Source organism: Sinohyriopsis cumingii, chromosome 5 (genome assembly GCF_028554795.1).
Source record: "Sinohyriopsis cumingii isolate HCF-2022 chromosome 5, ASM2855479v2, whole genome shotgun sequence".
Classification (NCBI taxonomy): Eukaryota; Metazoa; Mollusca; class Bivalvia; order Unionida; family Unionidae; genus Sinohyriopsis; species Sinohyriopsis cumingii.
In genome coordinates, this window is record NC_142965.1 from 98,171,583 (window position 1) to 98,198,690 (window position 27,108).

Genomic DNA, 27,108 nt, shown 5'->3' on the forward strand with positions numbered 1-27,108 from the left:
ACCGGCCCTGGCACACACTGGGTTGCCTACGCGATTAATCCTCGCGAAGTCGTTTATTTTGACTCTTATGGATTAGCACCGCCAAATGAATTTATCAACTATGTGTCTTCGCTGAAACTTCCGGTTTGGTATTCGACACTTCCAACGCAGACATTAGCGGATCCACCAATATGCGGCCCTGAATCAATTAACGTCCTCGATGCAATTTCAAAATCATCCGGTCCGTATCATAAAATTGTATTTGAATATGTCATAGATAAATATCATGGTTGATATTTACGGTAGATTTATCTACAGGAAGGAAAAAGCAGAAGTGACTGACGTCGATCTATCAAAGTTCGCAACCAAGAGCGATATTAACAATCTTCTATCGCTGTCAGAGGTGGACCCTGGCGAAGTTGCTGTTTTTCAAAATACCGAAGGAAGATTACAAACCAGCAACGTGAAAATAACTGATATAATCAAGCGAGACGAATACCGCGATCATATCAGTCAGTTTACTCGCCAATCGGAGATGGTATTAAAATCTATTGCTGATATTACCGATATTATCGCGGTATTACCACTAAAGGCCAATATCGCGGATGTGGAAAAATCCGACAAAGAGCTATCAGCGGCGATGCTTCTAAAGGCCGATAAAGCATTACACGACGATCTTCAGGACAGAATGATAAAAAGATTTACCAAGCTAACTAACGATCTTAAAAAACTAGACGATACATCAAAAAATCTCAATAAAAAACTCGACGAGGATATAAAAAAATTCATCGAAACCTCCTCAACTACACACAGCGATCTCATCGAGAAAACAAAGAAAATAAACGAAGATATCGCCCAAATCAACAAAGATATTGAATCGGCACGCGCATTAATATTTCAAAAAGCCGATAGAACATCACATAACGACCTCAGCGAGAAAACAAGAAAAATCGACGAGGATATTACTAAAATTAACGATGATATTAACGCGGTACGCGCATTAGTGAATGAAAAAGTCGACGGATTCATTTACCTCGGTGAAGTATCAAAATTGAGCGGGGATCTTATCAATGCGACTAAAAAAATTAACGATATTAACACAAAAATATCATCGTTGGATATCCCAAGATTGGAGAAATTATGTGACAAATAAATTGATAGACAGAATTTTGCGATACAATCTAACATTTGTGTTAACCATAAATGATTTTATCTGGACACCCGAGAATAACACATTTAGCTTTACCGCGCCAATTGCTGGCACATATCGAGTACATATTATCTCCGATATAAAATTTAAGGTACAACCGGATCAGAATAATAAAATTTATGAACTCTGCCCTGGATTTTTTATTATTATTTCGTTAAGTGAATATAGCAAAACAACATTCACGCTAGAACCGCCAGACAGAACCACCATGAGATCAGTGTATTATTCTGTAATTTTCGAATTTTTATACGAACATACGCCATATTATCCGTAATTGTTATCGTAGATTAATAAATGACCGCATCTGACTACCGTTACAATCAGGCGAGGTCATGGCAGGATTCGCTAAAAAAACTCCTAGACGAGTATCAGATAAAAATAAAAAAATACCAGCGTAGATTAGTTATCATCGATGTTGCTGTGTACGCGGTATCTGCGGTAGTCGCCGGTGCTGGAATAATTTTATCCGCGGTAACAACAATCGCGCCAATCGTTGCAACAATAATAATCTCGTCAACAACGACAATCGCTGGTGTTCTCAATATCGTAGCGAAAAAGATATCCTCGTGCACGAGTGAGAAATTATCATTGTACAAAAACAAACTAACTAAGGTCAACGACGCGTATTCGAAATTATCATCGCTGCTTTCGGAGAGTCTCAACGATGGCGTTATCTCCGATCCAGAATTTTCGGCAATGATCGGTATTTACTCCGAGATTGAACAAATGAATATTAATAATGTCCGAACTAGCCCAGATCGTGACAAACACGACACCGCCGACAACAACGTTAATATCGTTAAGCTCAACCAAGCCTGAATTTAGCATCAATTTTCCAACACCAATCAGCGTCAAAGAAATTGCGTTAACACAATTGCGTGTCTACAACAGTTGGCCTAATGTTAGATCGACGTCATTCGGTAAATTATTGTCAAATAATTCACTTGTTTTTGCCAACAAAAACAAATCCGATGGAACACCTGATTGGATACATGTTGGTATACCAACAGGCAGTTACGAAATTGATCAGCTGGATAAGGAATTTACCACCAGAATATCAAATATAACCGGCGATGCTACTCCGGGAATAAAAATATCTGCGCACGAACCAACGCTATCATCGATGATAGAAGTGAAATCACCATATATGGTAGATATTTACCAATCATCGATTAGGACCATATTAGGTTGGCCTGAAATTCCTCCTGCGGAAACATCGGATGATACAACTCCCGGGTTTACCTCGTTGGATTTACCAAGTACATTAGAACCAAAAAAATCCGACTTTACCACGGACGAGGTATCGTATGAAGTTCTCTCATATCACTTGGATCGAGTCAGTGCAGCTATTGATTTCATTAATCAACATAAATCCGGCAAAATAATAATCGTCTTTACTTCCGTTAATGAGGAATCGATAACATTTATTTCCGTCCCCTCCACACCCTCGGATACACAAATCGTCTATATCGGTGCAAATAAGCACCCGACCATAATATACGGCGATTATATAAAAAAACTATCGACGAATTTAACGCGGAACATAAAATGTATCTATCTCACGTGAGAACATTATTCAACGAATGTATCTCAGATAAATCAATTTCATGTGAATTAATTTCCAAATATGTGAAATATTTAAATGGACTCGCGAACGATCTTGAATATTATCACGGTATGTTCATTAGGGCTATCATCGACGATATATCAGCTGGGTTTAATTTCTACGGCCACACATTGATCAAAAATTCAGGAAATAAGAAAAAATTCATGGAATTACATAAATTAACCACGGAGACACTACCAAATTTCAAATTTCCCGGTTATGACATTGATAAACTAAGAAAATCCGTCACTGATACCATCGATGAGTTATTTCCGAAATTACATGCCGCGTGGGCAGAGAAAAAACAATTAGCGCTGTTTCTCAGACACGATAATGATCCGACCAAAGGCGGGCGGCATATCTCGCCAGGTATCGTTAATATAACGGAAGTTATCGCGATTTATCTTCACGCGGATGTTGTCGAGGGCAGCTACAATGTTGATTCGTCAGAGTCAAATCAAGCGCAGCAGGGATTTATCTTGTATTCGTTTTCACCTAGCGCATCTCCGGGTTATTTGATAATAAAAGAGCCAGTAAATCCGTTTTACCTAAGATGTCATAATCGATTATTGTCGAGGATAAATTTCAAACTAACGGATCAGAAAGGAAATTTGCTTGATATCCGCGGGGAAACTGTTAGTATCAATCTGCTGGTGAAATCATAGATTTTCAAATCGTAAATCTGTACACCAGGGAAAAACAGGCCCAAAAAATAAATAAAATCCAGGGAAATTTTCAAAATTAGTAATTTTTGTTTTTTTTTGATGGGGTAAATACCCGTCAAATCGAGTAATTTATATAATTTCGTGAATCTGCCGGGTAAATTACCCGTCAAATTGTGAAATTTGTATAATTTTATGTTTTTGATGGGGTAAATACCCGTAAAAATAAAGAAAATTGGATAATTTCAGTAAATAAAATTATTTGGTAAATAACAAAAAAAAAAATAAATAAAAATCAGAAAAAATAGGAAATTTGCGTAATTTTATGTTTTTTATGGGGTAAATACCCGTCAAATCGAGTAATTTATATAATTTCGTGAATTTGCTGGGGTAAATACCCGTCAAAATTATGTAATTTATATAATTTCGTGAATCTGCTGGGGTAAATACCCGTCAAAATTACAAAAAAATAAATAAAATCCAGGGAAATTTTCAAAATTAATAATTTTTGTTTTTTTTTTGTTATTTGTGGAATTTTTCAGGAGGATATTTCCTTGGTTTTGTTCTCATCGACAAGTTTTTTCAGCTGTCTGATGCGCGAACTTGTAATTTTTCTTGATTCATATTCGTCGGATAAAATCAATCTAGCTTTTTCTACCAGCGTAGATAATTTAACAAAATCCTCGATGCGATCATCGCTGACTGTTGCAAGCGATTGGTACATCGCGATTTGGATTTTCTTTATTAATTTGTATTCGGATGGTAGCGTGTATTTGTATTCGAGTTTCCCCTGAACAATCGTCTCGAATTCGGATCGAATTTTATTCGTGTCCAACTCCGAGGGAAGATTTATTTTTTTCCTTAGATCATCGATAGCTTCGATAATATTGCTTATGGTTTGTTCATTCATGTTATATTAATTTTGTAATATTTAATTAATTTTCTTCGGATATTATCGGAATATAGTAAAACTCGATCCACTCGCCAAATTTATAGGAAAATGCTGCGCTAGTTATTTTTTCTGCCGCACGATGCACCGATGCTGGATTAATATTATAATATTTTGCAGCGGCGCTCATCGACGTGAATATAATTTCTTCATTTGTTTCTCTATTTACTGATTTAACTGCCTTTGGTATTCTGTATCCGCCATTAAATTTACAATTTTCACTTGGAGTTACTGCGCGAAGGTTAGATATTTTGTTGTTAAGTTTATTTCCGTCAATGTGGTCGATAACAAGACCATCCCTGATAGGTCCTTTGTGACATTCGAACACAAATCTGTGACAGAAATAATTCGTTTTTTTATTCTCACTGACAGTAAATCTGAGATAACCCGAATTACCAACCTTACCAGCATTTTTCTTCGTTCTGATATTTCTGACAATACCATCTGATGATGACTCGTATCCCTTGATCGTAGGATGAGATCTAAACTCGTGTGTGATTTTCATTGCAGGAATCGTCGATTTCATTTCCATATACAATATTCCATTTGTTTAAATCATAATTTGCCTTGAATCGATTAATATAATCTTCTTCGCATGTTATCACCGAGGAAGATTTCTTTTTGTAATATCTGAGCAATTCCCGATAATTTTTCCCTCCACAGGATAAACATAATCGAGTTTTTCCTCGCGTGCCAACTTGACAAACTAAACACCTCTGTGGTCCTTTACTGCCTCGTCGAATTGCATATATGTGAGCGCCACAATATTCGCCTCTGCAGGATTTGTCGCATAATTTTGTTGATCCGATTGGTATCCATTTGCATTGCATTATATAATTTAAACATTTGTCTAAAATATAATAATGGATACATTTGATCTTGATGAGGCAGAATATATCATTCCTGAGGTTGATCGCGCCAAGAAGGAATTCTTCGATGATGGAGCGGTTCACACTTGGTCGACATGGAAAACTAACTTTGTTGATGCTACGATGAATCTGGAGCGAGCCAAGAAGATAATCGAGCACATAAAATTCGAACACAAGGAAGAACGATTTATCTTTGGAATAAAATTTATTGCACAAATGCCTGACGACACTTGGATTATTCGCGATAAACGAGATCCCGTGCGTGGCGGTAAGAAAAACGTCGTTCTTGATAAAAATTCGAAGCCAGGATTATTATTGGGAATTGACGGTCCTTATTATGCTAGGGCGTATCCATCTAGCGCTGTTGTTTATGGAATTTATCGGCTAAATAATAATCCTGACATGAAAAATCTACCTGCGATGAAAGAATCACCGATGATAAATTGCGTTGCCGAGCGCGTTATCGAGCATATGAAAAACGCTCGTCGTGGATCTGGATTGACACAATTGAGGTTGGATAAAATTAACGCGTGGGCGAAGACTGTTGTTGATGGCGCATCGATTGACGATGTTGCTGTGTTGAGCAAGAAACTTAAATTTCCTATCACGGTGAAAACGCTATCGGGAGAAATATTATATTCGTCGCCGTATAGATCTCGAGGAGTACCAATCGAGATTGTTGATCATAATTCACATGCGTGGTCGCAGTCGGTAATGATATTCCCGCGAAATCGTGCTGTTAAATTTTATCCTGTTGATGATGCAAAGGATAATTCCGATGCCATGTTCCGATATATCAAAATATTAGCCGCATCTGATCCAATATCGGTTTGGTTATTCTCGAGCGAAGAAAAGTATGATCAGTTTATATTGCCGCGCGGAGATATTTACCGAGATGAAAAATTACATGAATCTATGAAAAATATCGCGGTGAAATATTCGTCAAATCCTGATCAGTTATTAACGAATTGCTTTACTGTTCCGTCTGTTGCCGCTCACGCTGCCAGAGAAAGAAATTCGTGGAAACCTACAAAAAATGAATTTCTCACTGATATTCAACTTAGCTGTATCGAATACGGCCATGGCGGATTGTGGAATACCAAATATTACTTCGAAGATATGATCTCCGTTGATATGAGCGCGTGCTATCCTGGAAGTTTCCTTGGATATGGCGATTGTGCGGATTATTTTGCTAAATTTGGCCATCCCACCAACGAAATGACAAGGGTAGCAATTAACGGACCGTTACCTGATTTTGTCATGACCGGATTCGCTTGTGTCACTTCATTCGAGCTTGCTGAAAATTTACATAAAATTTGTTATATTTGGTTTGGTCGGCATTTATCTCAACGCAGATGGGTCCCTATAGTGTTGTTGAGATATATGCTAGATTCGTCAATGTTAGTATCGTTGACAGTGAGCGAGGCAATTATATCGTATAGAAAACAAACTAAGGTGTGGCTACCGACGGACTGTGAAAACGCGAAAGATATCGGAAGAAAAATAATTGGCAAATTTACTCAAGGAGGATCCGTTGATCATAAACACCGACACGCTAGGTTGTTTATCAACGATGCCGAGATGGACTTTATTATTGCCGATACGGTATCGCGAGGAATATTCTGCAACAGAGAGAATATTATCATTGACGGAGTAAAGTTGGGTACCGTAATTAGCTATCTCGACAGAGAATCAGCGCAGTATACGCATTTGAGATCATCGATGCTCGCTTATGTGAGTATAAATTTGCTATCGATGATAAATAAATTTTCTGATATCGCGGTAAGGGTCGCAATGGATTCGTTTTATATCGATAAGAAATATCAGTATAGGCTGGATAATTTAATCGCCGATGGTTCTTGGGGAACTTGGAGGATAAAAAACGAGGATATCCTAGATTACTGTGAGGACGCCGATGTCAAAGATTGCGATAAATTTCATCGAGATAAATTTGAGGAAATATCGATGGCTGCATCTGCATTTGACCCAATTTCACGTAGTAAATTCGTTTACATGAATGGTCCTGGTGGTAGCGGTAAAACAACGCGAGCGATAAATTTATTTGCGAAATCTGATATGATCGTGTTGACTCCAACTCACAGATTAGCGCGAGAAATAAGGCAACGCGGCGTTGATTCTTGCACGTATCATAGTTATTTCAAATACAGCGGTGGATTATGGGATTCGGCTCGTATGGGAAATAAATATATCAACAGGATCATAATATTTGATGAAATTTGCACAGTAAATTTAGTTGTATTAAAATCTTTCCTGACCTGGCTGGAGGAGAAAAATACAGCCGTGATAATGTGCGGAGATCATGGCCAACCTGATCCGATTGATGGTGAATCTCCTCACGAATGGCTCAGGAACTTTGTTGACTATTATGAGGAAATCGACGCCGATTATAGATCCGATGATATTTTACTGACTGAATTTAAGAAAATAATTCGATTACAACCGAATAAAATTCAATGCGATGTGATGAGAAAAATAATCGACGAGACTCCGATGGATATTTTTCTAAATTTGTGGCGTCCCGATCATCTGATTGTTGCTAGTAGGAAAATTGTTCGCGATGTTATTCAGGATATATTATTCAAGCTTCATTGCGAGAAATTTCCAACATTGCAGGTGCCGTTGTGTTACAGGCCCGCTGATACCAGGAAACAAAATATCAGTGTTACTTTACCATGCGGAGAGGAAAAGATCTTAGTCTTGAATGATATTATTCTCGTTGATATTAATCTTGTCAATGACGCGATAAACGCAGAAAGATCACCATGGAAACTAGGCTACGCAACAACGATACATTCATCGCAGGGATTAACCGTGGATGGCCAAGTTTGGATCGTCGATGATAGAATTTCCTGGTCAAATTTAGTTTATTTAGCCGTGTCGAGGGTAAGAAAATTATCTCAGGTAGAATTCGGTTTCACATTAATGACGCTGGCGGTAGTTGAGTATCTTTCGGTATTATCTGTAATTCCTCCTTGGTAAATCCGCGTTGTGGCGCTAGTGAATCTAGGAAATAAATTGCCGGTCTTCCCGATGATCTTGTTACGGCTGATATTTTGTGTGTTGTAACGCTCCAATTTGGATCAGTTGCTCTTTTTCTTCCTCCTTCGGCCTCGCCTTCTTTATATAAGTACCGGACATTGACGCTACCTAATACAGGCGGAATTGCGGAATCTCGCTTTAGGGGTATATTTGTTTTTGTAATTGCAATTGCGGGTTTCATTGCTATTGTTCTCGTTGTCTTGTTATTTAGTGCGTTAATCACATGAGGCAACCTCGATACCCAATCATGAGATCGATTATCTTGAATAAATTCACGCGCGTACTGATATCCGAATAATCGTTCTGCGAGCGTTTTGTTGAATCTCTCAACGATAGCTTGATTGTGATGAACACCTACAATACCGCGACGGATTTTAACATTATTCTTTTTCATCAGTGAAGTAACCGCGCCAAGAAATTCTCGACCTGGATCAACCTGGAGAAGCTTCGGCCATGTTAATGGAGATCGTGAATAAATTTCGCTAAACGCCTTAGCGATCTCCGTTGCTGTTTTATTCGATAACGGTTCCGCTTCCTTGTATCTGCTAGCGATATCAACAACCGTCAACACATACTTGTATGTGACTCCGTCGACGGTATCGTAAGGAAGAAACATTAAATCAGCCTGATGGACTTCATTAGGGACGCTGACAGAGAAACTCGCATATGATATTTTCTTAGGTGGAGGAAGATAAATTTGCCAGACTGCCTGTTTCGATAGCCACGATTCAGCAACGGACTGTTTTACTTTAGCGGCTTTGGCAAGTTTGGCTATTGCTGATTTTCCTCGCCAGAATCCTCGCGGAGAATAATATATTTGCTCCATTATTATTTACCAGCGCCGAATACTAATTTACCTTTCATCGCGCCTTTTATCAACCAGGTTGCCAATTTTTCTTTGAAACTTTTGTCAGGAATTGCGTCTATTGCATGAATTAGCCTAATATCAGCGAGATGTCTTTGTTGTAAATCCCCGCTACGATACGCAAGATCGTGATAGTAACACGCGTTATCGATGGCGTTTACTGGATCTTCGCCGGGATTTGGTTGATTATTATTGTTGAGTCTTATATCGAGCCTCGTGCCGGGTCCGCAGTAATTGTATCCTGGCAGATGCTTTTCTCCGGGATATTTTGCCCAGGGCAACCCAGGTAGATTTTTCATGGAGGCGGCAATGTCTCCTCCGGTTCTTCTATTTTTTTTTTTACAAATTTGAACTTGCGTGTTTTACAAACTTCGCATTCTCCTGCAATTGCGTTCCTGTTATTGCGTGTGACGATTTCGGTTGGATTTATCGTAGCTGTGCGCGTGCGACACTTAACACAATATAGATCCATAATATTCTAGTAACATGAATGTAATTGATTTTTCCGCCACGAAGAAACGCGAGCAAGCGAAACACAACGCGGTGTTACCAAATTCGATTAGGATGATAATTATCGGCCCGTCCGGTTCTGGAAAAACTCAATTGTTGCTAAATTTGATAATGCGATGGCTAAAATGGGATAAGTTGTATTTGGTTGCACCATCCGTTGATGATCAGCGTTGCTATCAAGTACTAAAAGAATTTAGCGACAATACCGACGAAGGCACAATCGAATTCATCACAGACATCAATGAAACTCCATCCGTGGAAAATTTAGATGGCGATGTTAATAATCTTGTTGTATTCGATGATGTTATGCTGGATAAGCAAACTAATCCGGCTAGGATATTCTCGCGTGGCCGACACAAGAACACCGATGTTATTTACGTGACGCAGCGATATACACAAATTCCAAAGGTAATTAGGGACAATTGTAACATTTTGTCGGTTTTCAATGGCGTCGATACTCACACGCTGAGAAATATTCATCAGACTTGGTGCAACGGCGATATGGACATAAACAAATTTAAAAATTTCTTCAGCCGCGCTCAGGCAATACCGCATGGTTTCATTACGATTAATCTTCATGATCCGCGTAGTAGATATCGAATCGGTCTTGATCAAATTTATTCATGAGACTCGCAGCCAAACTTTGCAAACTTCGTCGACACCAGAATAAATTTCCCCCCCCCCCCCAAAATACTTGTTTGGAATCATTGAATTTGCACACAAAAATTGCAGTCGGGAGTGAATTTACACAAATTAATTCTCGCAGGAAGGCTTATTTTTGAAATCTGAGGCTTCTACGGAGAAAGTTCTCGTAGGAGGCTTTATTTTGGTGGAACCGTCTGGTCTGTAGAACTTCCCTGCTGCTATGGGTCAGATTATGTTAATTTGCATCATGATGTGTCAGACTTTCATCATGATGCATGGGTCAGAATATGTTAACTTACATCATGATGCATGGGTCAGATTATGTTAACTTGCATCATGATGCATGGGTCAGATTACATTGACTTGCATCATGATGCATGGGTCAGATTATATTAACTTGCATCATGATGCATGGGTCAGATTATGTTGACTTGCATCATGATGCATGGGTCAGATAATGTTAAACTTGCATCATGATGCATGGGTCAGATTATGTTAATTTGCATCATGATGTGTCAGACTTTCATCATGATGCATGGGTCAGTTTATGTTAACTTGCATCATGATGCAAGGGTCAGAATATGTTAACTTGCATCATGATGCATGGGTCAAATTATGTTGACTTGCATCATGATGCACGGGTCAGATTATATTAACTTGCATCATGATGTGTCAGACTTTCATCATGATGCATGGGTCAGATTATGTTAACTTGCATCATGATGCAAGGGTCAGAATATGTTAACTTGCATCATGATGCATGGGTCAAATTATGTTGACTTGCATCATGATGAATGGGATAGATTATATTAACTTGCATCATGATGTGTCAGACTTTCATCATGATGCATGGGTCAGATTATGTTAACTTGCATCATGATGCATGGGTCAGATAATGTTAACTTGCATCATGATGCTTGGGTCAGATTATGTTAACTTGCATCATGATGCATGGGTCAGATTATATTAACTTGCATCATGATGCATGGGTCAGATTATGTTAACTTGCATCATGATGCATGGGTCAAATAATGTTAAACTTGCATCATGATGCATGGGTCAGATTATGTTGACTTGCATCATGATGCATGAGTCAGATTACATTGACTTGCATCATGATGCATGGGTAAGATAATGTTAAACTTGCATCATGATGCATGGGTCAGATTATGTTGACTTGCATCATGATGCATGGGTCAGATTACATTGACTTGCATCATGATACATGGGTCAGGTTATGTTGACTTGCATCATGATGCATGAGTCAGATTACATTGACTTGCATCATGATGCATGGGTCAGATTATATTAACTTGCATCATGATGCATGGGTCAGATTACATTGACTTGCATCTTGATGCATGGGTCAGATTATGTTGACTTGCATCATGATGCATGGGTTAGATAATGTTAAACTTGCATCATGATGCATGGGTCAGATTATGTTAACTTGCATCATGATGCATGGGTCAGATTATATGGAGACTTTGTGCTTCATTTTATATATAAATATGAATTTTTTAAAACATATGAATTAAAATAAATTTCAGTTTAAAAAATATTGTGTAAATATCATTGTCCATTTTGTTATTGCAAAATATTTTATTTTTTCCTACAGGCAGTGGAAAAGTTTAGCAGTAATGCAGAAAAAATATCAATTGCCATAACTGCACTGACAAAAAGGTGGAGTGAGTGTCTGGTTCCAAATGATGTTCCAGGGACAGAGAAAATTATCCACGACCATGCTTTGCAGAGAAAAGAGCTGCTGGAGGACCTCGAATCTGCAGAAACTCATGGGAAAACTCTCCTTAGTTGTATCAAGGGAGATAGCTCCAGACCTCCCCTAGTCCATTTTTCTCATGTTCTCTCAATTGAAATGTAAGATTATCTCCCATAGTTCCTGTTTCTTATAATTTTGTATTCTGTACTGTTCAAGTTAAATGACAATTGTTAAAGAATATACTTGAAAAATGTAACAAGTATGGCCTAATTTCTGTTCATTAAACACTATTATGTTTTAAAATTATACAAATTTTAGCAGGATATTTGTGTTTTCATCTCGTCAGGTTTAGTACTATGTTTTGTGTTTAAGTTTGCAAATAAATCTCACCATCTTACATCAAGAGCATGCATGAAGGATTTTGGCTGTGGGTTTATGCCAATAACAAGAAACTGTCAAAGTGATTGAAAAAATATGTTTGAGCTGTTCAAACTTGAAAAATAAGATCAATAGCTACTGTTTCAGCAACACTGGTGTGCTACATTGTTATGGCAAAACATTAATTGTACTCAAATGATGTACTAAAACTGAACTTGAATTGGTTGTTGCCATGAGATGTTTATGGTTAGTTTTTGTCTCCAATTTTGCAGTAAGCAGTGTTTCATAAATATGATGTAGTACAACAAAGACGATAAATAAGCTGCTGTTTATGTCAGCTGGTTTTCTTTTATGAGTTGCTTTGATTTTTGCAGACACTTTGATCAGTCATTTTAATTAGTTAGGATAATAAAGAAAAGCTGGAAGTCTTTGCAGTATAAGTGATGTAGGATTTTGATATTTAATTATAAGGTGATCTTTTATATAATAATATATTGAATATTAGCCTGTAGTTTTTAAAACATATTTTAATATAATTTCACAATTGTTGAAATATTAGATTAGTATAATTAATTTCTATTAGATTAATACATTTCTTGTAAAAAGACTGACAGCATGCATTCATTAGTTGCAAATATTTTTGCTTACCATATACGAATTAATGTTACCATTATTATAGTTTGTTGGTGCAGCTAGAGGAAACTCGCACAAAGTTTGATGCATTCTGGGACAAACACAATAGGAAGCTGCAACAGTCATCATCCTTGAGAAAATTCGAAGAGGAGTTTAAGATAGTAAGTTGACAAGACTACTATAAATAAGAGTTGAATTTTTTTCTGCGTTTATCTTTAAAACTATCAGTTGCTGAATCACACAGGAAACAATGCTGGAAGGAAAAATGTCAAAGAAAGAATGATTTTTTTTAGAAATCTCTTTACAGAAGATTAGATGTTTGATTCTGTTAAATCATTTTATTCAGTTGTCAGCAAAAACAATAACCTGTTTATTTCATCTTGAAGGCATGCAGTGTTTTCCTTCTCTTTCAAATAATTGTATATACAGAAATAAATGCAAATCCTGCTAATCACCTGCTTACATTCTGACCAATGGAAATCTTTGTTATATTTACTAGCTAATGCAGTTGCAATTATGTTAAAATAAAGCTTGTACAAGCTAATTTTGAAAATTTTGGATACAGTGTAGAGTTTTTTTTAAAAACTTCTGTTAAACATAATATAAGAAAAAAAAATAAGTGGCTCATGGAGTTGACATTTATGTAAAAACTGAACTTTTGTTTTAATGGATTCATGAAGTCTTGACTTTGGGAATTGATTACACAATGGATGAATGGCCATAGTGATGCCTGGGCTCTTCATGTGTACCGGATGAATGGCCATAGTAAAGTTTAAGTTCTTCATGTGTACTGGGTGAAAGGCCATAGTATATGTGTGTGTGTGATTTGGATTTTTAATATAGCTTTAAAAAAATTTCAGTCATATCGCTACATGTAACATGATGTCCTACCCAGTCACATTAATCTGATACAAGGCCGACCAGTTCTAACACTAACCTCTTACTGCTGAGCACCTAGCGAGGGAGCTGTTAGTACCAGGCAGTAGTATAGCCTAGGATTTTCATGCGTACTGGATGAATGGCCGTAGTGTAGCCTGGGCTTTTCATGTGTACTGGATGATTGGCCATAGTAAATCCAGGGCTCTTCTTGTGTACTAGAAGAATGACCATAGTAAGGTGTAAGCTCTTTATGTGTAGTGGATGAATAGCCATAGTGAAGCCTGGGCTTTCCATGTGTACTTGATGAATGGTTGTATTGAAGCCTGGGCTTTTCATGTGTACTCGATGAATGGCCGTAGTGAAGCCTGGGCTCTTCATGTGTACTTGATTAATGACCATCGTGAAGCCTGGGCTCTTCATGTGTACTTGATAAATGGCTGTAGTGAAGCATGGGCATTTAATGTGTACTCGACGAATGGCCATAGTGACGCCTGGGCTTTTCATGTGTACTTTATGAATGGCCATAGTGAAGCCTGAGCTTTTCATGTGTACTCGATGAATGGCCATAGTGATGCCTGGGCTTTTCATGTGTACTTTATGAATGGCCATAGTGAAGCCTGGGGTTTTCATGCATACTTGATGAATGGCCGTAGTGAAGCCTGGGCTTTTCATGTGTACTTGATGAATGGCCGTAGTGAAGCCTGGGCTTTTCATGTGTATTCGATGAATGGCCATAGTGAAGCCTGGGCTTTTCATGTGTACTTGATGAATGGCCATAGTGAAGCCTGGGATTTTCATATGTACTTGATGAATGGCCATAGTGAAGCCTGGGCTCTTCATGTGTACTGGATGAATGGCCGTAGTGAAGCCTGGGCTCTTCATGTGTACTGGATGAATGACCGTAGTGAAGCCTGGGCTCTTCATGTGTACTGGATGAATGGCCGTAGTGAAGCCTGGACTCTTCATGTGTACTTGATAAATGGCCATAGTGAAGCCAGGCCTCTTCATGGGTATTTGATGAAGGACCATAGTGTAGCCTGGGCTTTTCATGTGTACTTGATGAATGGCCATAGTGAAGCCTGGGCTCATCATGTGTACTTGATGATAGGCCATAGTGAAGCCTGGGCTCTTCATGTGTACTGGATGAATGGCCATAGTGAAGCCAGGGCTTTTAACCCTTTAGCTACAACTGTCGCATCTAAGCGTCTCCTGTAAATAGCTCCTGAACCCCACTGACACATATATGCAGTGCCGATAAGCCTAGTTTGCTACCCCATTGTCACTTATGTGAGTAAAGTTCAGCAGTTTTTGAAACCCCAGTGTCGCATCTATGCGGACATGACTGCAAGGTTAGCTAAACGTTGATTGGTTGAAAGTACAGAAGTTTACATATTTTTGATTATCATAACCAGCGAGAGGACTGTTTACTCAACATTTTGATACAAGTTTGAAAGTTGAGAGTTAAATTTAGACACACTGTTAGAGGTTTTCTGCACTTTACGAAAAACACGTGTAGTTGATATAAACAAAGATGGATTCTGATTCAGATTTGAGCAACTTTGAAGGGTTCAGTGCAAGCAATATTGAAGAGTTTAATGGATCATTCTTAGCAAATGGTTCAGATATTGATATTAGTCCGATCAATAATAATTTTTAATAACGTGCACTTTCTAATGAAGTATTTCATTATTCTGTTTAAATAACATTTATTTTCAAAATATCCGACATATGAAAGATCGTTCCATCTGGTTTCAACAACCGTCACGTGTACACAAAAAAATCTGTGTATTATGTCACTGCTTTTTGTTTTCTTGATGAGTCTGGTTCCTGTAGTGGTGTTTAATATTATCCTGCCAAATTGCGAGTCCATATAGCAGGAAACTAGACTACTGTTGATACACCGCTAAACAAAATTCCTTTTTTTCAAAAACACGCTACATTTATTTTGTGAGACAATTGTCTACGTCGAAACTCAATTTTTTTTATTGTTCATTTAGTACAATATTGATGTCGTGATTTCATTGGAAGTAATAATGAAACATCTTATCATCCTTGATGATATCTCTAAGTGTCATTTCAAGAATTCTCACAAAGTCGCTTTTTGTTACATACACAATAACATTTATAAGTGTTTGATTGATGAAATGAAGTGAGTTCACCTGACATATGACGGGGGCCACTAGATTTTAAGCTTGCTGGATTTTCATGCCTTTTAACCTTTCTTTTATTCCACCTCCTTTATTTGATTCAAAGAACATAATAAACATGATAATTCTAAGGAGGCCAGCTTTTAATTCAGTGCAGCAATACAACAAATATTTCCGAAAGTCAGTTATCAAAACACGGTAGGCACTTAATTAGGTTCTCAGAGAATTAGTGTTCTCAGAGAAAGGCTCGTGGACATAGCTGTTATGGTGGATTGACACATTTTATGTTTAATTTTAAGAGGACACATTGCATTTATGACAATTACACTTAAAATGAACTAAAAGATAGAACTAGAACACAAATTTCAGTTGATAAAAGAATTATTTAATTTGTTATTTATTTATTAAAGTACCACCTCCACTCTGCGTATGTGACATTTTCATTGATCAACATTTCTTTACATATCATTAATTGCAATGTACTAGGAATGTCTTTTGGAAAGAAAATGTTAAACATTTTATGACCTATTTTTAAATTAGATATTTCTTAGTGTTGATTAAAATTTCCAGGTCCTATCTACTGTTTTCGACAATAAAACAAGCGATAAATCAAAGTTTCCATTACCAATTTTGATCGCGATTTTCTTCAAGTTCAACAAATTGGGATAAATTTTTGGTGTATTTTCTGGTATGAAAAATGGGATCCACACCTTACCCTGTGTTATAAGCGGGTTCTCGAGTTATCAGGACGCGTGTTATCGAGGGAGTGGTGTATGTAAATATTGGATTTTTTGTGTGTGATTCAATACAGTTTGCATGACTGGGATTTCTTGTATGATGGGATGTAGGAAATATATAAAGTGAAAATATATGAATAACAGACTGTTTTTTTATTTCACTGAAATCCTCCAAAAACTATTGAAATAATGAATACAAATGTAACCATGTTTTTATTGTCAGTTTCTGCAGTCAGCCTTGATGCTCTAGTATTCAGCCTTGGAAGCAGCCTCAGTAGTCTCAGTAACTGATTTGCTATCACTCAGCAGTAGTGAGACTGCACAACAGCTGTAGTAGCTAAAGGGTTAATGGGTACTCGATGAATGGCCGTAGTGAAGTGTAAGCTCTTCATGTGTACTGGATGAATTGCCGTAGTGAAGCATAAGCTCTTCATGTGTACTCGATGAATGGCCATAGTGAAGCGTAAGCTCTTCATGTGTACTGGACAAATGGCTGTAGTGAAGTGTAAGCTTTTCATGTGCACTGGGTGAATGTCCATAGTGGTGAGCGCCTAGTGAGGGAGCTGTTAGTACCAGGGCATAGTGTAGCCAAGGCTCGTCATGTGCACTGTGTAATCAATTTTCAAGCTTTGCGATTTTCACGAATCCTGTAAAATAAAAGTTCAATTATAGTTGCAAAAAAAACAGAAACAATAATAAAACACAAGAATTAAATAAACCTATATTTTTTAAATTTTTGACAAATTGTTTTCAGATCATACAAGAATGGTGTATGAATACATAAGTAGTTCCTTTCTGCTGTTATGAACTAATAACGTTTTGTTTTCTGCACCTTATGATGTGATGTTAATGTAAAAACAACTGTCCCACAATTCCTTGCTCACAATTGGGTCCAAAAAAGTAGACTGAGGGCGTGAATTACCAGGGGACCTGCAAAATAATAAGGGGATGCTATCCCCACTGGACATTGAGAACATTTTTAGGGGGTAATGTGGCTGTTTAATGACAGAATACTCATTTTATAATTGTGTTGTGAATAATCGACAAGAAAGAGCCTTTTAGTTTTGGGAATAATTGTCAATGAAAGAGACTTTTCTAATGAAGTTGTTAACTTTCTGTGTTACATTACCTTTATTTACAAGATACCTAACCTCAGAAAGATCATTAACATTCCTCCAAGAGGTTTCAAGAGCCATCGCATGCATGTGAAACATTGTGTATCATGTCAATGCATCTTGTTGTTGATTTAAAACGAAACAAGATTCCTTTTTTGCAAAAGGCAGGGACATTTATTTTGTGAATCAGCCATTAACATCAAAACTCAATGTTCTGTTAGTAAAAATGTTGATGCCTTGATTTTATTGCAAGTAATAGTGAAACTTCTCGTTCTTGACAAAATCTTGGAGTGCCAATTCAGGAACTTGAAGTTCAATACAAACTCTGGAACTCACTTCTCCATAATCTGTGAAAAACAAAGCATTTGATTCACCAAGTACTCATTTCACTTGGTGACCTTTCTATCTTTGATCACATTTGTGAATGAGTAGGATAATATGTCAGGAAGTTTCATTTATTACTTGCATGATAATATTTATAATAGTGTTTGATTTAATCAATTGAAATGAGTTGGCATGATATATATTACCATGACTACTAGCTCTTACACAGGTAGGACTTGCATGCCTTTTAACTTTTTAAAAATTCATCCACCCCATTTATTTGATTTGATACAAAAGCTGTAATTGATGTTATAATTCTAAGTAGGTCTGTTTTAATTGAGTATAATTATATACCAAATAAATCTGCAGGTTGTATATCAAGATAAGCTTCACACTTAATTAGGTTCTCACAGTAATGCTTGTAGACAAGCTACGTTGGTAGATTGATATTTTTTTTACATTTGAATACAAGATGGCATATTGCATTTGTGATGATCACACTGAAACCAAATTAAAAGATGGAACTAAAATATGAATTTCACTTGACAAAACTTATTTAATTGGTTTTTATTTATTAAAGTGTTGCCACCAGTGGCTTTATTGACATTTTCATTGATCAAAATTTTGTAGGATTCTTTTATATACAGAGTACTGGTACTGAGAATATTGATTGGAAAGAAAATTTAATAAAATACATGTCTTCTTTATTAAAAGTTTAGAACTTCATAATGTTGGTTCTAATTTCCAGGTACTAACCACTGTTTTTGATAGTAAAATAAGGGTATCTAGGTTTCATATACTAGTTTTGAGAATGATTTTTTTTTCATGTTCAACAAATAGAGCCAATTCCGTTTGTGTTTTCTGTTTTTAAAAAATGGGATCCACTACTGACCCAGTTATAAGTGAGCTTATGAGCTATCAGGGTGAAAATTATAAAGCGAGCGGTGTTACAAAAGCTTCCTAAAATTTTACCAGTCAGGTTCTTGGATCCTCAAATACCTGACGACTACCCACACGCCTTGAAGAAGTTGTCAAAAATGATGTTTTGTATGACTCAACATTGTTATTTTGTATTGTAGTATTTTAATTTTTTACAGCATCTTGTGATTTTTTTCTCACGTTTACTATTGTAACTGTCTGATGTTTGCTGATGTGCCACTGAACCCTACATGTACATACATACTATAGGTACATACATACTATAGGTACATACATACTATAGGTACATACATACTATAGGTACATCGTAAGAGAAGCCATGATCTCATCATGCGGTGAAAATCAGTTTCATATCTAGATGTTAAGAAAAAAAAGATGTCACATTAGATGGTGAAGTTTTAGAAACAAGTTGGAGTATCCACTACTCCCACATAATGAGGTTACTTCAGAATCTGCAGACTTGTAAATATAGGATAGGCCCAGTAGAGGGGTACAAACAAATGGGAGGGTGTGCAGATGCTATAATTTTTAGGTCACATAACCCTTTTTGGCTTTGAGTAATTTTAGTCCCTTGGGGCCTGTGGCATAGTGTCTGTTTTCTTTTACTAAATATAGCTTGTATTACTAACAGTGTTCCCAGTTTCTTCCTCCACCATTAATACTGGCCGCCATGTATAACCTATCGCATGCTGAAAAATGGCGTTAAACCCTACAACAACAACAACTAACATTGTTTAATAACTTTATGGTCTAACAAACAATAGAAAAAATTCACTGGCCTTTCATGTAAATATTTTTGTGTCAAGGGAGACAACTCAAAGACTTTAAATGGTTAGCCTAGACAGTAGTTATTTTACTTGAATATGATTTCACTGGTAGTAATGACTGAAACAATTAGAAATGCGTTTAAATGAATTAACAATAATTTCTCAGATAATGTATCAAATGTTAATATAAATTCTCAATTTAAATAATGAAGAAAAGAATTTTACAAAAAATATTATACACATTATTAAAAGCAGTATGTTTCTGATCATTAAATGAACCTTGAACAGCAGGGTAAATGGAGTTATGTTCATCTTTCTTACCTTATTTAAATCAGTAACACTTCAACCTCCCAACAATCAGTATTTTCAATTGTTTTCAATATAATATTACAATGAAATGCCAATACTGTCTGCTACAACAAGTTCCTGCTCATTTAAAAGACCATGTCACACTTTTAGAAAACTTGAGTTCAATTGAAGGAAGGTTTATTCTGTGATAAACCCAACCCTTACTTTTCACAAAATTGATTTGGATGAGCTCCCTATTGAGTGTGTCAAAAAAGTACTGTAAATTTTTAAGTTAGGTGATAATGGATAATCCTTAATTTTTAGTTTCAGCTGAGTTCAGAAAAGAACATGGAATGGTTGGAGCAAAAGATGATGGAAGTTGGCGACACCCTTGCACAAGTTGAGACTCTTATCCAGGAATTTGATCAGTTTGAAGAGAAAGCCCTGGTAAGTCCATTGTATTTTTAATCTGTTTGTCAAAAGTAAGAATAAGCCATGCTATCCCTTTCTCAGTTGAGATGCCCAGGGAGACTGTAGAAGGTAGAAATGGGCATGGACTTATTGCAGTTTTTGCCCTTTTTGTGAAGCCCTTCTCAGGAGAGGTCACCCACTGATCAGAAACCACCCTGCACTTTGCCAAACACTAAAATCGTATTGACCCTTCAACCCTTTCCCCAGCCCCCATTGAGAGACCAACTTTTGTTCTAGTATAAGACCATCCTTAAGGGGTGGTCTTACAAGAAAGGAGTGTAGTGAATGGGAAATCATTGCATTGGCAAGCCTATGTCCTGTAATTTTCTTACAACTAAATTTTGATACGGTAATTGTGTTTCATTTTTAAAAAGTTATGCATCAGTGAGATGCCATATTTCTTCGATGGTTAGCCATACCATATTTCACCAATAACAAGGGTGGAAGATAGGCGGTGGATACATTTTAATTTTTGCTATAAAGAAATGTATGATTTTACCTCATATCAAGCAAATTGTTCAATTTGAATGAAAAAGGTCATCATCTGTTTTATTTTCATGCAATACAAAAGTGATTACTAAAAGAACATAAAGGGGCCCATTGTTTTCTCTTTTTTATTCTATCGATTTGTCCGTCTGTATGTACATATTTAATTAAGTATGTGTCTTCAACAACATCTGTCATCATTTTCAAAGGAAAGCTCTTGTAGGTTCAGAAGCATGATATTTTATTAAATGCTTGACTGTAATGTTTTAATGAGTTCTTGTCTGTTTCTGTTTTGCCCCATATCAAGTTCAGCCAGACGGATTTATGATAAATTCCACTAGCTTCACACCTGTTGTTTGATCATCCATATGATGTTACAGACACCTGATTCACAGGTGTTAATGCTAAATCTGGATGAGCATTTATTCTTTACATGCCTTTTGCCACCTGTCAAGCATAAATATAATTGTTGAAATTTCAGTGCCCAGATATAGGTATTTTATATAAAATATCCAATTTCAAAGTTAATCACCATCTAGTGTGCCACAATGCCAATAAATTTTCTTACGCTATTAAATGTGCCTTGATAATGTTTTCACTGACCGTTAATGCAAAAGGTTCTCGTGACTTTTAAGGTTCTAGCTCTAACACACAAGAAAAAAATTGTTTCCAGGAAAATTTGTTCTTCTTCAAAAATTATATTTTTTCCCCTGAACCTTGAGTCATTATATTAGACACAGTATTTCTAGAATATAGAGGGACAGGACTGCACAAGTTGCAAGATGGAACTAGTTACTACATGATCCATTCTCAGTGAGTCAGTATATTTTTTAAGGAGTACAGTAAAAAGTTTACATTGAAATTAGGGCACATTTTGTAACTGCAGCCTTCAAGCTATTGTGCATAGAACTAAGAATAAGTAATAACTGTAAAGTAACAGGTGTATATAAAATTGATAAAGTACCTATCAACTCTGATAGCACTTTGTGTAACATAATGATGTACAACTGTGATAGCACTTTGTGTAACATAATGATGTACAGCTGTGATAGCACTTTGTGTAACATAATGATGTACAAATTGCAAGACATTGAGAACCTTTGTTGAAGCCAAACAGATCTTGAACAGACAAGTAACAAATGGATGAATTATTGTACATGTGTATTTTTTTTATTATTTTCTGTATACTGTCATTTTTGTGGTCACCTTTAACTCTGTTCCAGCATATAGAACAGGGTTATAGCTTTAGAGGTGACCCTTAATGAACTTTCCAAATACTGAAAGACTTTCTTTTACTAATTTTTGAGAATGAGGTTCTTCTATTTCTGTTAGTTCGCTTAGATCCAAGTTTTCTAGAGATTTGGGCTTGTACTCCCCTCCCTTCAGGTATTTATTTTGGGCGGGTTTCCTTTCCTTTCTTTCCAAATTGAGTTTTGAGTCATCAATGACCTTTGCGACTTCAGGTCATTTTCAGGTGTGACTTTATTTTGTCTGGTCCCTTTTCTTATTATGTTCATTTTGTACATGTTTGTTGTTATGCTTTGTTTCTTGTTTGCCTTGGGATGAGCCTATATTTATGCAATTTTCCAAGTTATACTGTGAAGCAAAAGCTTGTTATTTTGTTTATTGCATGACACATGTATGTCTGTTTATCTTTACTTCTCCTTGCCTCTTTATGGGTTACTGGTGGAGCTGTGGTGCACTGTTTTCTTTTTCCCTTGGTTTGCAAGGTCTTGTGTAATATCTGTTGAGTCTGCACTTATTGCATATCCTATTCTAGATGCATCCATGATTTTTGGTACAAAACTGTGGATGTAAAAGATGGTCTTTTGTTGGGTATTTTCAGTATTTGTTTTCCTTAGTCATTTAGTATGCATTAATTTTTAGTTTAAATATATGTTTAAATCTTTCCACTGCAGCTTCATAGAGATTTCTAACGGGATTGCTGTTAGACCAACATTGTCTTATTTGATGGTTCCCTTATTATTGGTGGTTGATCTATAATTTGGGCCTGTTTCCAGTTGTGTCTATATTGCCTTTGGTCAGTCATTTATCACCCTTTTGGAGTACTATATATATATTCCATTTCCTGTGTTGCTTAGTACATGTACCAGAATCTTTTCTGTATCTGTTCCTTTTGTGTATAGTCTGTAAAGGTTGGCCCTTTTCTGCCTCAAGGGCCAATAGGTCAATCCACTGCATTCAAGTGCAACAGCTGGCCATGAGCTAGAAACTTGCCATGCTTGGTTTCAAGAGCTGACTTTTTAGAAGACATTGCTTAGTACTGGCATTAATCTGTGTATTGTAGGTATGAAGTTCTGAATACTCATTCTTAGTGCAATATTCTTCAAATGTTCAATGCTAAAAATATGTTTATATTTCTCATTGTTCTGTTTCTTGCATTGTCTCTGTGATAATTTAGTTTTTTTGCTCACAGTGTTCATGTTTAGTCCTCCATCCTAGAGTCTTGGACTCTTAGATGCTAGACTTGGTGATGCTGTTTGTGTTGTATAAGTACATACTAATTCTCTTTACAATAGACACTGATTTTTTGTATGCTACAGTACAGTCTGTTTTGAATGGTAGGACTTTAAATGGTCCAATTCAGTTAGCTCTGGAAATTCCCAAATATTTAAAGCAAATTTTGCAGTTTACTTTGAAGTTGTTAAATTGATATAATAGTTTAGTATATTTTGAGTCTATCCTGTTTACCATGATAGTACTTGCTAACCAACAATTATCCTTAATTTGTCTACTGCTTGCAAAGAGTTTTTGTTTGGTAAGAGTGTTGTGAATCCAAGGAAATTCCTTGTAATAATTTAACTGCCTCTGCTACACTGTAATTCTAAAGCATTTGTTCAGTATATAAAAGGATAAGAAGTCATTATGTTTTGAATTAATTTGGTCCTGTGAATTGGGTTTGCAAAACAGATCTCTTTGCAAATCTAAAAGATATACAGTTTCAACTTTCAAAACAACAAACAATTATAATATGAATTTTGAGTGACCTTTTGGTTGTTAATTCAGAAAATTACCAAGTTTTACCCATTGTACATTGATAAAGAAGCAATTAGCATGCAAGTCTGAGCAGCTTTATAAGACTTGTGAATGTTAATTGATATTATTAAATAGTTCGTGCTTATTGAATATCTTTAATTGAAGGTGACAAGTTTTCAATGGAGAGAAATGAAAGGAAATGAAATCCAAGGAGTTTTTTAAAAAGAGTTGACAGGGAAGGAGAATAAGTGCTGATTATCAATTACAGTTGCCTTATCAGTAAATATGGTTATTGAATTATGATTGGTTGGCCTTATGAATATATATGGGTAAAGTACCTTTGTAAAATCATCTAAAATAATTTATTACATTCAAAGGGGCCCTGGGTGGCAGAGTGGTCTAAAGTGCTCACCTTTACTGATCACTGTCATGTTACCTCTGTCCGCATGGGATTAAGTCTTGGGCTCAACCAATGTGGGTACGTGAGAAAGCTTGCCAGTAACTTCCTGTGTGTTGATGCTTCTTACCTGAGTTCTTCTTCCCCAGTTATACTGGCCACCATGTATTTAGCCTGTCTTGTACTGAAAAATGGTGTTGAACCCAAAACAACAAATTTATTACATTCAAACCTCTTTGTAACCAACTTAGAAAATGTAATTTTTCAAATATAATTGTTCTGTCTACAGTTCAAACTGTAAATTTAAATTATGTGCTAAATCTTTTTGTTTAAAAACATTAATTCTAAAAATGTTAAAAATAAATTTTAGTTTATTTTTCCAGTGTTCCGGTAGTTTAAACTCTTTCTTCCTTTAAAATGTATTATTTAGGACTTGGTATTAGTTAGGTAAGAAGTTCAATACATGTTGATTTCTTTACTTGGAACTAATGCACACACACACAGACACACACACAGACACACACACACACACACACACACACACACACACACACACACACACACACACACACACACACACACTCTGCCTGTCTCCATGTCTCTCTCTCTCTCTGTGACTCTCCCCAATTTCTAGGGCATGCTTTTCAAAGACTTAACATCTGGTTCAAGATAATAGCATTAACCACTATTATTCAAAACTGCTTCCACCGTGACCTGCCATTTTTTATAAAATCCATCATGACCTTAAGAAAGTTGATTAAGAAACAGTGATGTGACAGCATGTCATCTCCAGCAACATGTTTAACTTGATCAAAACTTCATGCAACTAATTTGTAAATATTTAAATAATGAAATAAAATAAGAATTAATGAAAATACATTAAGAGTTCTAGTCTGGGTACAGTATGTGATATACATGTACTGAACTATCAGGTAAATATCTGTATCATACTCAAGTTCAGCCATGCACGATTAAATGGGTATTATTAAGTAACATTTATTGGTGGCAGATTAATAATCTAGAATTAGTTCTTTAAGCAAGAAATTATGATCAGAAACTATAAGTTAATAAACTTGTTTAGATACATTGTATAAGTTATGATTCATCATACCACTTGAATCCATTTGCAATGAATTCCGACTCAAGATAATTTCCTGATTGTGTTAGAGTAATCACAAATAGGGAAAGATATTTAATAAACTGCCACTAGAACAAACAATATAGATTTTGATAGTTTCTAAAACTTCACCCAAAATTGACCAATTCCTAAACATTTCAAAGTTATTTGGAAAGAAAAGTATCCACATGCACTGAGATCTTTATTACTCAATAATAAAAACATGAACTGGCGATCACTTTTGACTTTTGTATTGACCAGTCACATACCTATGCATCAATTTGTGGGGTCCCTTAGAGTATGGAAAATTTAGTGAAATGGTCATGTATTCAGGCCATACTTGTACTGAATAGTAGTCACTGATAAGTGAGAACACATGCTTCGATGGTATTGTTACTTTATATGTGCATAGACTAGTGATGTGTTATTGCTAAAGACAAACGTTTCACTTATTATCTTTTATTAAAGGGTACTATGACATCAAGCTGTTTGATTTATATTTTAATAATTTTTCTTTACTAACAACATGATCTACACAACAGATTACAGGATAATGTTATTATAAGAAGCCCATATCTTGTCCAACATACAAGTCACTGACCATTCTTTCATACTGAATTAGTTCAAAAATAACTCCATCGAACAATGCTATTCAAAAGTGTATACGAGTGCTTTATGGTAGACTTGATAATTTTGGGTGAAGCTTTAGAAACTAAATATTGATTGTTTGTTTTAGAGTTTATTAAATATTTTATCTATTTGTAATTAACATCTATAAGCTAGGTACTACTTGCAGTTAAACTCATTACAATGTATAGTTTATTATGTGTTCATTTAAAGTGACATAGTCAGAATACATGGTGTAATGGACTAAAGTCATATAGTCAGAACACATGGTGTAATGGATTAAAGTCATATAGTCAGAATACAATGTGTAATGGATTAATGGTCAAATACAGTGTGTAATGGATTAACTTCATATGGTCAAAATACAATGTGTAATGGATTAAATTCATATAGTGGGAATACAATGTGTAATGGATTAAAGTCACACAGTCAGAATACAATGTGTAATGGATTGAATTCATATGGTCAGAATACGATGTGTAATGAATTAAAGTCAGACAGTCAGAATACATGGTATAATGGGCTAAAGACAGAGCGAAAATACATGGTGTAATGGATTAAAGTCATATAGTCAGAATACAATTTGTAATGGATTAAATTCATATGGTCAAAGTACAAGGTATAATGGATTAAGGTCATATAGTCAGAATACAATGTGTAATGGATTAAAGTCATAGTCAAAATACAATGTGTAATGGATTAAAGTCACACGGTCAGAATACAATGTGCAA

General features: G+C 36.0%; 1 protein-coding gene across 3 annotated transcripts in view; it reads left to right on the forward strand.

Annotated features, from left to right (window-relative positions):
- Positions 1 to 27,108, forward strand: part of LOC149799844 (guanine nucleotide exchange factor DBS-like) — a 202,679-nt gene that overhangs the window by 76,960 nt on the left and 98,611 nt on the right. For all 3 annotated transcript variants that reach the window (XM_089959262.1, XM_089959263.1, XM_089959265.1), the window contains 3 exons: positions 11,974 to 12,233; positions 13,133 to 13,247; positions 20,607 to 20,729. In XM_089959262.1, the coding sequence (XP_089815388.1) occupies positions 11,974 to 12,233; positions 13,133 to 13,247; positions 20,607 to 20,729 (498 nt within the window). The remainder of the gene's footprint in view (positions 1 to 11,973; positions 12,234 to 13,132; positions 13,248 to 20,606; positions 20,730 to 27,108) is intronic.